We start from the raw sequence: 14,840 nt of genomic DNA, 5'->3' as shown, positions 1-14,840 counted from the left end.
TTTGGTTGAAATTAGTCCAGTGGTTCTTGAGAAGAAACTGAAAATGTAAAAAGTTTACAACGACGACACAAACGACAACGACGACAGACGACGGACAAATTTTAATTAGAAAAGCTTACATGAGCTTCCAGCTCAATTGAGCTATAAATTCGAAAATATAAAAAAGAGTTATAGAAATAAGTAAAATCGAAAAAAATCAACAAATTAACAAGAAGACAAAAACCACGAACTTTCTTTAAAATTCCATTCTAAGTGGGGCAGGTACGGTACCGACCAGACCCAACCTCATTCATAAGCAGTACGTGAAGCAGTCTCCGAGACTTCTTTCGGAGTGCTCCGGGATTGCTGCTCTAGAAAGCAGACCCTGAGACTGCTTTGTTCATTAATGTGTGAAAAAGGTTTTGGTTGACACAATTGCTCTGCCCCCCTAAGTACTCTGAATTTGCAGGCTCCCTTTTGTTTGTTTACTTGCAGCAGATCTAGAGCGGAGTATTAACTTTAAAAAAGCGAGGATTTCTTAGAATTTTTGAATAAGTAGAGATTAATATAGTTAATTAATATTTTCAGGGAATGTAAATTTTCAAATATTTAATATATTTTATAATAGATTTAAAAATAGCTGTTAATGTTCATTGAAACCCTGATAAGAGAGATAACTCTTAATGACATAAACATATATTATTTCTTCATAGATTTGTCATATTGAAGTGTATATTTTGTTCAATTTTCCCAATTTAGCCTTGCAAGCTATGTCATAGTTTTTTGTTTTTTATGCTTAAAAATGCATTTCTTTTGGAAAATTTTTAAGGTACATTCAACATTTTATATGAGTGAGAGGAGGGTTTATGCACCTTAAATAAGGATTTCAATTTTTATTCCCAAAAATAATCTTCAAGTTTATGAGAGAAAAATCTACATTAAGGCTTATATAATTATTTTATTATTGTAAAATTATGTACAAAAAATTTGCATGTGAATAATCTGAATAATTTTTGGGAATTTTACAATAATTTTATATTTAGTTTTTAAATTAAAATCAAGTTATTAAATTAGTAAATTAAAAAAATCAGTTAAAGATACCGAAATTTGTGATTTACCAGTTTGTTTGTTTGTTTTTTTTTTTCTTTTCTTTTTTTTTGTTTAGTTTTTTTTTTTTTTTGGTTTTCTTTTGTTTTGTTTTTTTTTTTGTTGTCTGGCCTATTAATGTGTTTAAAATGGTACCAGCACCCGCAGTTTCAATCGCCTTTGGGCAGAAAATCAATGCATCTTATTTGGGCACAAATATCACATGATGTGATGTTACATGTACACAGCATTAAACATGCTGGTCAACACTGATCCTAATTTCAATATAGCTATGTAATGCAAAACATTTGTAAATCATATGCGTATAGATTTATTTCAGGATTATTTGATTTTGAACATAATCTTAGGTTTCCATTCATTCTAGTGAATTACAGATGTACACTCGGACATTTACAAATAAAATATGTAAAACTGAGCATGATAGAGCTTGAGAAACTAATGTAACAGGGGTCAAGTGTGTATCCTTCTTTAATAAGTACATGACACCTGCGGGTTCGTTTATATATTGGTTTATTATGGAGTCATCTGATACAAGAAAATCATAGCCCTGAAAATACAATACATATTCAATCATGATATAATAATAGTAATTTCACATTATAACAACTCATAAAACATCAATACATAGCATTTGAAGAATTAACAAGTTATTTCCCTTGAATCAGAAATACATGTAAATCTGAATTAAACATGCATATAGAAAATAGATTCTTTATGTTGACAGTATAATAAATAGAAATTATTATTAAATATCACATTTACAATTCTCAGAATAAAATAGTAAATCTGTACTGCAAAAATATATAAATTGGTACCTATTTGTGGAACAAAGCTTGACTCCTAGCTTCTCTAAGGTGCAGCAGAGTATTTATAAACAGTAAATAAATAAATCTGGACTCTGCAAAATAAATTTATCTCTCACTCCAAAAATCTCTCATTCAGTTTATTAATTTCAGAAATTAGAAAATATGAATATAAAAGGATTTGATTTTAAGTTATGTATTTTAAAAAGTAAATTGTATGATACTTACAGTTTCTTTGAAACAGTCAGTCAGATTTCATAAATTAAAGATCATTTGCAATAGCATGTAAACTCATGCATAGTCGCTGAAAAAGTGTCTTTGTCTATTGTCCAGAATTTGGAGGTAAAAGTCTTGACCAATAGGATTTCAGGAAATTGAATTCTACTCAGGTAGCTTATTACAGGTGTAGAAATAGAAAAGGAGTGGATCTAAAGTTTTAGCTGATTGTTTATTTTATTTCATTTAGGTTGTTTTATTTAGTTATTTAAAAAGTATTTTATTTGATTAATTATTTAAGTGAAAGGTTTCATTATTTAAGTTTAAATTATTTGTTTTGGTCAATATTGATTGACACACAGATTAAATGCATTTAAGGGTTTAAAATCAGTTGTGACTAATCCATAGATGTATAATTATTAAAATATACATTTCAATATCATAATATCTAAAATAGCATAAAACTATCACTATTACACTAATGATAATTAAAATGACATGTCAATAAAAATTATCGTAAGTGAAAAATAATGCTTGGCAAAATTAACAGAGATTTTCTCAAAATGCCTTAAGAGTGCCCAGATAAAGATATTGACCGTGCTCTATAATGAAAAGATCTATTGAAAGTAAAAGTAATTCTGAAAGAAAATAATCTATCTAAGTTTTTTTTTTTTTTTGTATAAAAATAAATATAGGAATCAGTATCAATGGCAGTAAATAAAGAAATTGAATTATTAAAACATCAGAAAATTGTGATTAAATATTCATATTCAGTGTTATCCATACATGTAGCCTTGAAAGCAATATTTTTTCAATAAATATTTTAATATTGTTTCTAAGCACATACTGTTCAAAAACGACCTTCAAATACATGTAAGGATTACAGACTGCTTTTTCTAGTTCCATTTTTATTAGAAATCTCATTTCTGAGTAAGCTTCGCCCATTGAATTAAAACATAGAAGCCCACTGGGACTGTTAAGACTGCTCTCTAAGACCGCTGGGACTGCTGAAACCGCTCTGGTGCTGCTATGGGACTGCTCTAGCAGTCAACATTTCCTGTTTACTTCTCTCAACTGCTGTGAACCCTATGAATTGATAAGGTTGACGGAACGTTCCACAGTCAAATTTATAATGAAATCAATTATTTATGAATGTATTTAATATGCCAGAATAGTGAAACCTTTTAAATATCACAAACCGAAATCTAGAGTAATGTACTTATATTATCATCATAATGTCGGACAAGTCGGCAAATACAGTGTAAACATTATTATAGGAAAATTTGACAAGTCAATCTGATCATCTGACAATACAACAACCGGATGTATTATTTATTAGTCAATTTGCGTTTATTGACTAAGTTTAAATGCAACATGTGTTTTGTCAGACCAAACAACCAAACCGTTTATCAAAAGCCTTTCACCGAGAGTCGACGAAACGCATTTGCCTTCGAATACAGTCAATGGACGTTATGTTATCTTTTTTGCGTAGATGTATCTTTTACTGAATTTCATGATGTAATCAGATGTTCAGTTCGGTCGAATACCACCAAATTCAAATGTGATCAAGCTCAGCCCACAATGTGACGTTACATCTACAAGTCAAATATCTTATTCAGAGGTCAAACATATTTTGATATTCCCGCTCAGTCAAATTTAGAAATGTTAGACGTTTTTCATATACACATAACAAACTTCTAAGTGATTACTCTAATAAATGTACATGTATTTATTTTAAAAGTATCTTATAGAAAGAATGGTATAACATTATAGGGTTATTGAACTTATATTAGTTAATATTGGCACGAATTTGCTATTCAAATGCACGAGCTTGCGAGTGCATCCGAACAGCCAACAATACGCAAGAGCATCTCCTCCGCTTCATTTGATCCCGTGCTTGCTCTGCTTCTATTTTGTATTCTTTCATGGACTTTTGATCTTGAATACTAATCGTTATCTACACATATTTCATTCATATTGTAAGCCTTTGTAAAAATTGCCCACGTTATAAACTAAAGTTCGATCTTTTTGATGATAACATGTATTCATGGTATATTACATTCCTGGGATTTGTAGTTCTACAAAAAGTAATGAGAAATAAGTCAGAAATGATACAGGTTCATTCAAATTCCTGTATACATACAGGAAATTGCTTCCATACATACACAGCATTGTTAAGGCTGAAAAATATAAGGGAAAACTTTACTCTAACGTCACGAAGAAATATGACTTTTATGTATAATTTATAATAGTATACCAGGAAAATGACAAAATTGCAACTTTATTAGAATAAAGAACAACAATAAAAATTATTAATGCATTTAAAAAATTGCTATAGTTTAATTTTTTTTAATTTCATACAACTGGTTTTAAACAAATTGCAGATTTCGATGAACTTCTTTAGATGACGTCATTTTGGTAAAATAACGTATTTCATGTGCTATGTGAGACAGATTGAGGATATTTTTAACAAATTAAGGAAAAGATATTTCCTTAACTTGTAAATTGTTGCTGCTTTCTTGAAATCGAGAGCGTGACTTTAAATTAAAAGCTTATTTTTTTTTCAACTAGGATATGCCCTTGCGATATAAATATTTGTTATTGACCTACATTAGATTGTCTTAAGGCTGTCCGTAAAATATCAAACTGCTTAAAGTGTTTCAACTTCTCTGAACTACCTATATATGACTTCATAATAGTATATGACGTCAAGTCATTGCATCCTTTAGCTGATATGACGGGGAAAGTTAGAATCTGTGAATCGTGTTTACATTAGACTGGCACAAGTGATAAACAAGGACATTTCGTAAATTCTGTGTGAATCTCCAAAGAGAAATATGTCCTCTAACTGAATTTTGCTAGGGAATTGTGTGTACGAGTTTATCCATTTTTGTATAAATCGCGATAAAGAATTAAAAATACCCCTTCTTATGTTGGTAAGTTGAATTTCTCGTAAAATATTTTCTCAACGAGTAACCTGTCCCATGAACTTTCTATGTTCCAGATATTACGATGAAATGATCTATGTAACAAACTTTGCACAATAGTTTTCGTATATCAGTTGTGCTGAAGGGATTTTTGTGCATGAATTAGGAATATCATAAATCTATGTCACGTGATCAACACAGTTACTTCGTTACAATTTTCAAAAGAGGTAATACATATCAAATGACTGTATTTTCGATATGGGTCCTTGAAATAGCTAACTTAGCAAAGAAACATGTCTAGTGATTATGCAAATATTTGACATAATTTATTTGCAAAGCAAAAGACTTAGGGAGGTAGATTTTAGAAGATTCTAAAACGCAGTATTTTGGGTTCCTTTGTTCAAACTGCTATTACAAAACGTTTTCGTGGATTTTTTTCCTGAAATTCTTTTTACGATGGGTTATCAAAACATTCGTAGATTGAGGCTATAGAATTAGTACTATGTAGTCTGTGCTTTCAAAATTTATAAGGAATATAAAACAACAAATAATGAAAAGAAATGTTGAAAATTTTAGCTTCATTGCCAAATCATTATAAAACTGGTGCTAATTGTAACGGGAACCGTTACAGATGTTCCGCAAACGCTCCCCCAACTTCATTTTGGTGCCTCATTCCCCCTAAGCTTCATCAAATAAACTAAACTCTATGCATCTTAAACTTAAACAACGTTTTTCGTAAAGTATACCAAGTATATAGCTAATTGTGCATTGCACGTGCGCACACTTGCATGCATATGCGGAATGACCATAGACTTGCTTCTGATGCTGGATCTGACCTTTATTTTCATTCCCAAGTAACTATAAACCCTACTTGAACCAAACTTGCATTGATGATACATCTAGCGATGGACACTATCAGACTTGCTTCGGATGCTGGATCTGACCTATATTTTCATTCCCAAGAAACTATAAGCCTTGCCTGAACCAAACTTGCATGGATGATACATCATGGGATGGACACTACCAGATTTGCTTCGGATGCTGGATCTGACCTATAATTTCATTCCAAAATAGCTATACTCCCTGCTTAAACCAAACTTGCATGGATGATGCATCTAGGGATAGACACTATAAGACTTGCTTCGGATGCTGGATCTGACCTGCATATTTATCCCCAAGTAACTATAAGCCCTACCTGAACCAAACTGATCAAATTTTATACACATACAAATTTTCATGTTGCTTTATTAATATATCCTCGGTGGGGCATTCATGTCCTATGGACATATTTCTAGTCTTTTAATGCATTGATATGTTTTAATTAACAACGATAAAACATATCAATGCATTAAAAAAATTGCTAGTTAAATCCCCTACAGTTGGTTATACATGTAAACAAAACACTGATCTCGATGAACTTGTCAATCATGACGTCTTTTTGGTAAAAATTTCGTATTTCATGTGCCATGTGTGCTGTGAGAGGCAGATATAGGAATTTTTTAACAATGAAAAAAGCGTTTCCGAATAAAACAGAATATCAATAACAGGTTTTAAATAGGCTATTAATACCAATGTATATCCCTTGTTTAGTGCGATTATTCATTATCTATCGAGAGAATGTATTTAAATATTTTTGTCGTTTTTTATGTTCAGGTTAGGAATATTTTACATCGAGGTGCCTCATAAAATCGTTCTTTCGCAAGGGCATACACTAAATAATTCTAAACCATTTTTTAAATATAGATAAAGGATATTTCCTTACCTTGAAAAGTACTACTGCTTTCCTTAAATGGAGAGCGTGAGCTTATAAGTACACAAAATATTTGGTAAAAGTCAAAAATATTTCGACATACATGTAGGCCAATTTACTTGAAAATTAACTATTCAAAAGCGAGTTCTTTTCAAAGCAGCAGCACTTTCCAAGAAGTACAAAGTATACAGAAACGATTAATAGCTTGAATTTTTAATTTGAAATAGGGTATGCCCTTGCTATATTGAAATTTGTTGATGACCTACATTCAGTACACGTACTATGCATTCATCACCTGACTGTCCATCGAATGGACCAAATTTCATGCCCTACAGATTAGGTCATATTATGCTATTTCCATAAGTATTTAAGATCTGTGATGATAAAACGAGTGAAAAATAATGAATTCAGTTTTAAAATCAATGCCCGTTTTTGAATTTCTATTTTCTGTTGATTTCTCATAGTGAGCCTTAACAGTGCTGCGTTTCTCAACACAAAATGTAACAACGAAAAATGTAGAAATCCAAAATTCGCATTATAATATTTTGCATTACTACATTTTGCATTGATCTCGACACAAAATGTAATAACGCAAAATGTATTAATCCTCAAAAGTAAGTTGTTACATTTTGCTTTATTATACTTTTTGTTGATTTCGATGCAAAATGTAATAACGCAAAATGTATTAATTAGGAATGTCAACGAGTACCCGGTTAACCTGGTACTCGATCGAACGTCCGAGTATCTAATACTAAAATCGGTATTCGGTTACTCGGTTATATTTTCAAATATTTCCGAGCAAGCACCTGCTACCTACCTGGCTTTTCTCACCTTCTACCCTTTAGTTTGCTTTAACTATTTTTCGTTGAACACCGTTTAAGGTCTATTTTGTTTAAATAAATTTTATAATTTTATCAATTCTTTAAAAAGCCTGAATTCTCGGGGAAAGAGGCAGATGGTATTGCACGTGCGATAGTTGATATGGATGCGTTTGATTACATGCCCATTAATGCAAATGGTTGAAGGCAAAGGCTTTTAAAAAACTGATGTCCATCGTTGCATCAAACTACAACATACCATCTCGTAACTTTATAAAATCTAGGATCGAAAAATGTACGACGATCGTAAATCCGCTCTGTTATAGAACTTGATCAAAATGATACTGTACGTGTACAAAAAATAGTGTAGCTCTGACGACTGATCACAGACACTTCGACGTCAAACGCGCATCAAAGAGTTACATTACAATTACGGAACAGATTTTTTTACAACACTGTGAAACATTTATTTCTCGTATTTATTTATCTCATAAATACATTAAACTTAAAAACATTGTTAGATTAAATTTCGTCGGGCACAAAGTATTCATAATTGTTACAACAGAAAAACTTGACGGACAAACCTCCCATCAGGCCATGTGGTTTTATTTCTACAAAAATTTACAAAGTTTTACAGTTATCAATTAACCTATTCATATTTATTAACACTTTAACCGAGTACCCGTGTACTCGATCGGAAAAACATCCGAGTAGCTGAGTATTAAAAATGGACCGATCCGACATCCCTAGTATTAATCCTCAAAAGTAAGTTGTTATATTTTGTATTATTATACTTTGTGTTGATGTTATGTAATGTAATGTAATCAAACAAAATGTACATGTAATAATCCGGGTTTATTCAGTTTGTGTTGTTATTACATTTGGCGTCGTAACATACGATATAAACTAGGGTGCGCCGTCATAAAACTTTGAGAATTCTCCAAAAAATTATCAACTCAACTCTTAAGAATTACTCACCAGTGAGCTGAGAATTTAAGAATAAAGGAGTTTAAGGAATTTTTCTTTTTCTCAACTTTTAATAACAGCCGCTGAGTCTAAGAATATTTGATTTGAGAAAATTCTCAGACTTAAGAGCATTCTTAGACTTAAGTTTGTTCCTATGACAGTGGACCCTGGTTGCCTTTTACGAATTATTAACAGTGAGGCTATTAAGTTATTTTAAGTATTCTTTTACTCAATAATCGTAACTGGAAAAGTTGACTGCCCTTAAAGGTACTCTATAATAGTACGACTTATATATTTTAATTGCATTTCACACAAAAATTAATTAAAAATCTCATTTCATCTAAAAGTTATTAAAATTCTAAATTTTTTGGCGGGTTTGATTGACACATCCTTGCACTTTTAACAGATTTTAACTTTATTCTTAATCCTGGGGAAAAGTGGCAGTCTTGTTGTGTAGTGAAAGGATGTGTCAATCAAACCCGCCAAAAAATTAAAAATTTTAATAACTTTTAAATGGAAAAAGATTTTTAATACATTTTTGTGTGAAATGCAATTAAAATATATAATTCGTGATATTATACAGAAAAAATGAAACTCAAATCTGTGTCCACGTACCCTTAAACATGTTAAAAGAAGCTTAAAGTGTTCAAAATTTAAATTTGACGTCATGCGGTTTGAGACGTTTGTGACGCAATTATTGTGATTTGGCAACCCAAATTTTACTATATAACATTTCATCTAATCAAAGTAAAGCTTAAGGTAGATCGCGGGTTTACTGTCTGCCTGAAAACATACTTTGAAAATTTGTCTGCTGAATCCTCTCGTTTCGAATTTTACTTTCTGAAATTTTTGTGAGATTCGTCTGCGTGGTTATAATGTTATCGTATTTCAAAGGCACTAATGTTGATGAGAACAGGTGACGCTATTACAATGAAATATATAGTAAATGCGCCTTTCTCGCCGGTAAACGTATTTTAAACCATGCCCATAATATGAAAACGGCGCAGACGAATTTTATGTTACTCAACACAATGAATATGAGATAAATTTAGAATAGATTTATTAAAAAAAAATAATATGTGTTCTCGCTCATTTTCTCGCAAAAAAACTTTAAAGTTTAACAAATTTGTAACAAACGTATATAATTTCATTAAGACGTTATGTAACGTTAATGCGACGTCATTATTTTCAGACGCCCCAGAATCACAATGTAATCAACAATTCAATGAAAATAAAACATGTTTTATCCGTATTTTTAATTTTTAATTGATTGATAATAAATGTTCATGTAAACATTATCATAATTTACAAAAATTGTCACACTTTTTTCAATGAAACACTGTCATGTTATTTGTTTTCTCGATAAACTCAAGCACTAACCCTGACATACTAGTAGTAGTATTTGTTATCTTTAGTAAAATGTGCCATGATTTTGAATCGAAAATGTTACAAGTTACAATTAATGAATTAAATGTATACCATGTATACTGAAGATCAGTAAATTAATTTTTGCTAGCACACTATCTATAATAAAGTTAGATAATAAATTAAATGAAATTATATCTATACAAAGAATGATGAATTATTACACTTTACTTTGAAAATAGAATCAATTTTAACCTTTCATTTTTTAACTTTATGTAAACTCTTAATTCTTATTTAGTATTGATTATTTATTGATTAATCCTTTATTTCTTTATTACAAATAAATAAATATTTTTACAGACAAAACAAACTTTAATGTTTGTTTTATTTTATGATGCATACTGATGGAAATACTTTTGTTTGTAGTTTGATACTGTAAATATAGTAAGCTTTTTACGTCGAATCCCATTGTGACGTCAGCAAACCCGCGATCTACCTTAAGAACCGGAAGGAATTTATTTGGAATTTAAAAATCAAGGTAAATTGCAAACTCGAATGATTCTTTTTATCTTATTCTAGATACGGGGTAAACCATGTGTATTGTATGTGAAGTCTGATTCTGTGGAGCTGTATTGGGAGACTTTAGAGGAGGAAATAGATTATTATCAAATAAGATATAAAAGTCTAAACATAAATGATAAATGGAAGTTTTGCAGTACAAATGACACAACGAACAGATTTACTGTAAGTGGGCTTATGGCAAATACCCCATATGTATTCCAAGTCAGAAGTGTTGCCAATGACATGGAAGGGGATTACAGTGAACAAAGTGATCCCATCAATACAGCCAAATCCTTAGCAACAAAAATGCTAAGTTTTTCTATTAAAATTCAAAATACAGATCCCGTAATGTACCAATTAGTAGCCGAGTAAAATAGAGAGGCCTGTAATCCTCATGCAAAGACAAGGCAGCTTATTCTAGGTATATTAACAATTGCCAAGTTTCATGATAACACAATATTGATGTTGTTATTTTTCATTTTATTATCCTAATATAAACATTTTATTGATGAGGAAACCCTTCAATTGGAAGTGCATGTGAAAAAACAATTATGCTTGTTGGTGAGTCAGGCTCGGGAAAGAGTACTCTGGTGGACAGTATTATGAATTATATTTTGGATTTCAGTTTTGAAGACCCTTTTCGATTCACGCTGGTCAAAGTAGATCGTGACGAAAAGAAGATTGATAATCACGTACTAGATATTTTTTTTTCAATAGTAGAAATTTGGTCATTGAAAAAAGGTAATTGTGATTGAGTGTGAAGAAGCACTAATTATTAAGTAATTGGGGTACTGAAACTTATTTGGCAGTCGTCAGTAAGATTAATTTGATAAAGTACATACCAAAAATATATTACTGAATGTCTGATTTTTTAAATAATTCATTAATTCATTAATTCTGCTGGCTAAAACAACTAAGCAACAAAATCACAGATGGCCTATTGGAAGGCATCCTCTTTTCACGTGTGGAGATAATTAATTAAGTTCTTTAAACAAATTATAGAAGTTTAATGTTGAGAGTATTTTATAATATTAAAAACAAAAAATAGAATGTGTATTTATGATTGTTATTATTCTTATGTAGGCAGAGTATGAAACAGAGTGGATCACCATATACAAGATCGCCCCACAGGAAGGAGGTCGACTGGACTACACTCTCAACATCATAGACATACCATGATTCGGAGATACACGTAAAATCCAGAAGAACAAGGCAATTGTTGATCAAATAAGTCATTTATTTTCAACTGAAGGCAAACAAGGCGTATCATTCATAGATGCTGTTTGTTTTATTGTCAAAGCCCCTGACACACGTCTTACATCTACCCAGAGATATATGTTTCATTCAATAATGTCCCTTCTCGGAAAAGACATTGAATCAAATATTTTTACACTGATAACCTTTGCCGATATAGCAGAGCCTCCCGTTCTCTCCTGTCTAAAAGCAGCCAATTTACTTTTTGAGTCCTGGTATCCTTTCAATAATTCTGCTTTATCTACAAGCAATAAGAATTTGCAGAACACTTCTCTATCCCATATGTTTTGGGAATGGGGTTATGTGAGTTTTAAAAATTTCTTTGAAAAAATGAAATCATTTGAAACAAAGAGCCTTATGCAAACCAAAGACGTGATGAAACAAAGAGAGCGTTTACAGTCGGTTTTAACAAAAATTCAGCCCCTGGTCAATGCAGGTCTAATGAAACTTAATGAATTACAAAATACATTAAATCTTTTCAAAAAACATCAGAATGATATTGAAAGTAACAAGGATTTTACATACGAAGCAGAAATCACAAGGCAGATTAAGCTTGAACTGCCCATAGGGCAGCATGTTACCTATTGTCTCATTTGCAACATGTCTTGCCATGAAAACTGTGAATTTGTCGATGATGACCAAAACAGCCGTTGCTCTGCAATGGATTCAGAGGGTAATTGCAAGGTCTGTACCGGCAAATGCCATTGGAAACAGCATAAAAACGGAAAATATATTTTTAAATATATCACCGAGAAAAAAATGAAAACTAATCAAGAAAAGAAAAAACTTTACGAAAAGGCAATGGGAGAGAAAATGGCAAATGAAAAATATTTGAAAGAAATTGAAGCTGACATAGATTGCCTTGATGACACGATTAGTAGAATGATGGACGAAATGGCAATGTGCAAAAATAGGTTGAAAGAAATTGCTTTAAGACCTGACCCTCTCTCAACTGTTGAGCACATTGACCAAATGATACAAGCCGAAGAAATCAATAAGCAAGTAGGCTATGAAAAAAAGAATAAAGATGCTTAATGAATTCAAACAATTTGCCCAAATTAATAAAAGAGTCGAAAACCTTGGACAGAATATGCAGAAAGCTAAGGATGATTTATCGAAAACAACTGGTAGGAAAATGGAAAGAAAAACTATGTTGAGATCTGGAATTGACAGATTTAAATCCATGTTTACCTTTTAACAGCTCTTCTTATGACCTTCACTGGCTGAATTATCTCAAACAACTAGGAAAAATGCACACACTTTTTGTGCGGCGCAGTGTTGATATCTTAAATCCATGTTCAATATATTAGAAATGTGATCATAAGTTTTAAAAGATGAATATCCTATAAAAAAGACCAATAATACTTGTTACGTGACCCGATAGGCTTACGATTTCTAACTCTGCATCTGAGCCAAATGTTCAAGTGACCTTTTCTAGTTAATGTTTTTTTAACTATCTTCCCGTCTACAATTTATAAAAATAAGTTAAGGATCATGGTTTTGAATTGTTTTCCCTAAACAATTATAATATTTTTTTAACGTTATAGTTCAACCGTACTTTCTTTAACAAGTTATCAATACGAAAATGCTACCTGTAGGGTCGTGCAATTCATCCCCAATTCATGCTTTACGGAATGCTGACACAGTGTGAAAAACAAAGTGATTCAGTGTATACATAAAGTTAACGAAACTGTTAATTTGAACACGTGTTTTAAGTTGTGAATATTTCTTAGGTGACCCTGTGACATTTCAAGTCATGAGACGTCACTTAACTAGCTTTGAGGCAGCCCAAGCTGTAGGTATGCTTCAATCTGGCAGTACTCAAATAACTGTTGCTGCACACTTTAATATGTTCCAAAGTGTCATTTCACGATTATGGAATCGATTCCAATATAACTGGTACCGTTGCTGAGAGACCACGTTCTCTTCGTCCGACGACAACCACGGGTCGTCAGGACCGTTATCTGGTCAAGAGTGTGTGTAACACCACAGACAGTTCGAAACAGACTCCATGCGGCTAATATCCGAGCATTCCGACCTGCAGTTCGGCCCAAACTGACCCCAAGACACAGAACATCCAGACTCCAATGGGCACGAAACCATGTCAATTTGCAGCTGCGTCACTGGACCCCTGTTCTTTTTACAGATGAGTCGCGCTTTAGTGAAGACTTTCATAAAGGTCGTAGACGAGTTTGGCGTACGACCGGTGAACGCTATGCAGATTGCTGTGTTACTGAGCATGATCGTTTCGGGGATGGTTCAGTGATGGTTTGGGGTGGTATCAGTATAACTGGAAAACTGAGCTGCACATTGTTGCAGGAAATCTTACAGGGATGAGATATCGAGATGAGATACTGCACCCAGTCCCTATTGTCAGGTTGTATGCAGGTGCTATCGGTGATGACTTTATCTTAATGGACGACAATGCTAGACACACAGGGCTAGCGTCGTAACAGAATACCTTAAAAATGAAATCATTGTGCGAATAGACTGGCCCAGTCTTTCGTCTGATTTGAATCCCATAGAACATGCTTGGGACAAGCTACAGCAAGCCCTTTCAGTGCGCCCAGTACTCCCTAGGAACCGCGAGGAGCTTTCTGCAGCACTCGTCGAGGAATGGGCTAGATTGCCACAAATCTTCTTCCGGAGACTTATCCGCAGTATGCAGAGGCGTTGTCGTGCCGTTATTCAAGCACGGGGTGGCCATACAGCATATTGAACACATCAGAGCACTGTGCAAACGGTTACGTTTGAATTTACCATCCTTTACCAAGGCTGTTTTTCATTCTGTTTTAGGGGTTGTGTGACAATTCATCCCAATGCACGTTAACGCTTCATTGATTTTTGATAAACACAACAAAAATGTTTGTTTAGTTGTTAAAGATTGATATTATATACATGTAGTTATAGTTTAATATATTGTAATTTGTTGTAAATTAAATAATTTATTAATCATGATCCTTAACTTATTTTGTCTAGTGTATTTCCTTTTTGACAACTATGACATCCCCAGACCATATGCAGCAAACCTCGATCAGATTTAGCGCATTTTTTCTTGGGTAAACTACATATTTTCATTTTCTCCTAAGAAGCA

The 14,840-nt window shown here is 32.4% G+C and overlaps 1 protein-coding gene across 1 annotated transcript in view; it reads left to right on the top strand.

The window, feature by feature from the left end:
* LOC134248198 (uncharacterized) overlaps positions 1-12,846 on the top strand; it is a 54,116-nt gene extending 41,270 nt beyond the window's left edge. The window contains 2 exon segments of the mRNA XM_062730622.1: positions 11,006-11,184; positions 11,576-12,846. Coding sequence (XP_062586606.1) covers positions 11,006-11,184; positions 11,576-12,781 — 1,385 coding nt within the window. The 3' untranslated portion in view covers positions 12,782-12,846.
* Positions 12,847-14,840: the final 1,994 nt, after the last annotated feature.

This window comes from Saccostrea cucullata, unplaced genomic scaffold (genome assembly GCF_032062105.1).
Source record: "Saccostrea cucullata isolate Sc308-1 unplaced genomic scaffold, CSIRO_AGI_Scuc_v1 ctg1948, whole genome shotgun sequence".
Classification (NCBI taxonomy): domain Eukaryota; kingdom Metazoa; phylum Mollusca; class Bivalvia; order Ostreida; family Ostreidae; genus Saccostrea; species Saccostrea cuccullata.
The sequence above is the reverse complement of the archived record's forward strand: the minus strand, read 5'-3'. Positions and strand labels throughout refer to the sequence as shown.